Consider the following 3,042-nt stretch of genomic DNA (forward strand, 5'->3'; position numbering starts at 1 on the left):
GGTAATTATGTGTATGGTAAATTAATTAGGTATCTACAGGTGTTCTCTTCCTCCATCATCTCTATCTATCGCTACCTACCTCTATCCAACTCCACCCACAACCTATAACCTCCACCTACCTCCACCCACAACCTCCACCCACAACCTCCACCACCCACAACCCATAGCTTCCACCCCACAACCTCCACCCACCTCCACCCACAACCCAATAACACTACTTCACTCCACCCAGAGATCACTAGGGCTTCACCTTTTGCGAAACCCTGTTGAAATATATCAGGGTTTCAGTGCAGAATCTAAGCAGTACCGTGGGACACATGGGGATACATTGGAACACCGTGGGACACCTTGAGACACCGTGGGACACATGGGGATACATTGGAACACCGTGGGACACATTGGAACACCGTGGGACACATTGAGACACCTTGAGACACCGTGGGACAATGGGGATACATTGGAACACCGTGGGACACATTGGAACACCGTGGGACACATTGGAACACCGTGGGACACCTTGAGACACCGTGGGACACATGGGGATATGTTGGAACACCGTGGGACACATTGAGACACCGTGGGACACATGGGGATACATTGGAACACCGTGGGACACATTGAGACACCGTGGGACACATGGGGATACATTGGAACACCGTGGGACACCTTGAGACACCGTGGGCACATGGGGATACATTGGAACACCGTGGGACACCTTGAGACGTGGGACACATGGGGATACATTGGAACACCGTGGGACACCTTGAGACACCGTGGGACACATGGGATACATTGGAACACCGTGGGACACATTGAGACACCGTGGGACACATGGGGATACATTGGAACACCGTGGGACACATTGAGACACCGTGGGACACATGGGATACATTGGAACACCGTGGGACACATTGAGACACCGTGGGACACATGGGGATACATTGGAACACCGTGGGACACCTTGAGACACCGTGGGACACATGGGGATACATTGGAACACCGTGGGACCATTGGAACACCATGGGACACATTGGAACACCGTGGGACACATTGAGACACCGTGGGACGTGTGGCTCTCAGCTCGGTGTCTTACTGTCAACACTACTACACGTTGCTAACCGCCTGGAAACACCCCGAGATTTTTTTCCTTTCTCCAGTTCCTCGAAGGATCTTACGAGGAATGTTTTTGGTTCGTAAATAAAATGTGTTTTTCTCTCTCTTCCTTCCCTCTCATTCCCTCACTTACTCTCCTTGCCTTTCCTCCCTCTCCTGCCTCTCACCCCTCTCCTGGCCTCTCACTACCTCTTCCTGTTTCTCATTCCATTTCCTGCCTCTCACTTCCTTTCCTTCCTCTCACCCCTTTCCTGCCTCTCCTCCTTTCTCTGCCTCCTCTCACTTCCTCTCCAGGCCTCTTCTCCTTCTCTCGACCTCTCACTCCCTCCTCGGCCTCTCCTCCCTCTCTCGTGTAAGTGGGGTGAGTGTATCTCGTGGCGTGCAGTTTCTGTTTAATTCCGTTTTTATATGAAGTGTTTGAATATTAAACCCTTTGAGAATCCACCTTTTTTCGTAACACAGACCAGCACGTTATTTGTTCTTCTAATTCGACTTACGATCATGTGAGAATCTTAGGTCTTAGTTTATGATAGAAAAAATCCGACTTACGATCGTAAGAAATCTTAGGTCTTAGTTTATGATAGAAAATTCGACTTACGATCATGTGAGAATCTTAGGTCTTAGTTTATGATAGAATATTCGACTTACGATCATGTGAGAATCTTAGGTCTTAGCTTATGATAGAAAAATCCGACTTACGATCATGTGAGAATCTTAGGTCTTAGTTTATGATAGAAAATTCGACTTACGATCATGTGAGAATCTTAGGTCTTAATTTATGATAGAAAAATTCGACTTACGATCATGTGAGAATCTTAGGTCTTAATTTATGATAGAAAATTCGACTTACGATCATGTGAGAATCTTAGGTCTTAGTTTATGATAGAAAATTCGACTTACGATCATGTGAGAATCTTAGGTCTTAGTTTATGAAAAATTCGACTTACGAACTTTTGTGGCAAGGAAGGTAGTTTGTCGTTATGTGAGTGTTCCTATGTATGTAACTTAATACGTGGGGGGGGAGAGGAAGAGGAGGGAGTTATTAATCTTAGTAGATAATATTGAAGGTTTCCTCCTCTTGCCCCTCCTCTCCTCCCTCCTCCAGTCCTTCTCCTCTCTCCCTCTCTCTTACAGGCTCTCCTTCCTCACAACTCATTCCCTAGACACCTCCTCTCTATTCCCTCTATCCTCCCTCCTCCTACCTTCCTCCTTTCCCTCCTCCACTCACTCCACCCCTCCTCCCTTCCTCCACCAATTCATCTACCCCTCCACTCCCTTCCCTCCACCAATTCATCCACCCCACCTCACCTCCACCAATCATTGCGTTATTTTTACCAATATTTTATCGGAAAATTGTCGAGAGAGACGAGGAAAATTAGAGACAGAAAGCAAAGTGAAGGGGGACGGAAGAGAATTACAAAGAGAGAGACTGACCTCGATAACCTTTCTTGTATAACGGGTCGCAGCTCCAACTTGCCTCATTGGGGGTTGAAGTATTGACCTGTGAGGTCAACCTGGCTCTCTCTCTCTCTCTCTCTCTCTCTCTCTCTCTCTCTCTCTCTCTCATATCCCTTCCTTCACAGATGAAAGCCACGAGGTTACGAACGACGGATCTGCATAATACATAATGAGAGTAGAGAGAGAGAAAGAAGAGAGAGAGAAGAGAGAGAGAGAGAGAAAAAAAGTGAGATAGAGCAAAAGTGAGAAGAGGAGAAGGAGAAGTATTATTCACCTCTCTCTCTCTCTCTCTCTCTCTCTCTCTCTCTCTCTCTCTCTCTCTCTCTCTCTCTCTCACACAGCTGGGTCTTACAAAACAGCTGATCCACATGGACACACCCACGTGACTTCAGGTCCTCAGGAATCCCCAGCCCGCCTAGCCAGCTGAGTCCTTTGGGTGGGACCAGAAGGGCGTGTTCCTCCTGCCCTGAC

General features: G+C 47.6%; 1 protein-coding gene across 1 annotated transcript; it reads right to left on the reverse strand.

Annotated features, from left to right (window-relative positions):
* Positions 1 to 238: 238 nt before the first annotated feature.
* LOC121878242 (keratin-associated protein 16-1-like) lies at positions 239 to 1,051 on the reverse strand. Its single transcript, XM_042384337.1, has one exon. The coding sequence runs from the start codon at positions 1,049 to 1,051 to the stop codon at positions 239 to 241; it is 813 nt and encodes a 270-aa protein (XP_042240271.1).
* Positions 1,052 to 3,042: the final 1,991 nt, after the last annotated feature.

This window comes from Homarus americanus, unplaced genomic scaffold (assembly GCF_018991925.1).
Source record: "Homarus americanus isolate GMGI-L3 unplaced genomic scaffold, GMGI_Hamer_2.0 scaffold46030, whole genome shotgun sequence".
Taxonomy (NCBI): domain Eukaryota; kingdom Metazoa; phylum Arthropoda; class Malacostraca; order Decapoda; family Nephropidae; genus Homarus; species Homarus americanus.

What these genes read in the sequence shown, in the direction of transcription:
- LOC121878242 (XM_042384337.1), bottom strand. Translation starts at nt 1,051, where the DNA reads ATGTGTCCCACGGTGTTCCAATGTGTCCCATGGTGTTCCAATGGTCCC.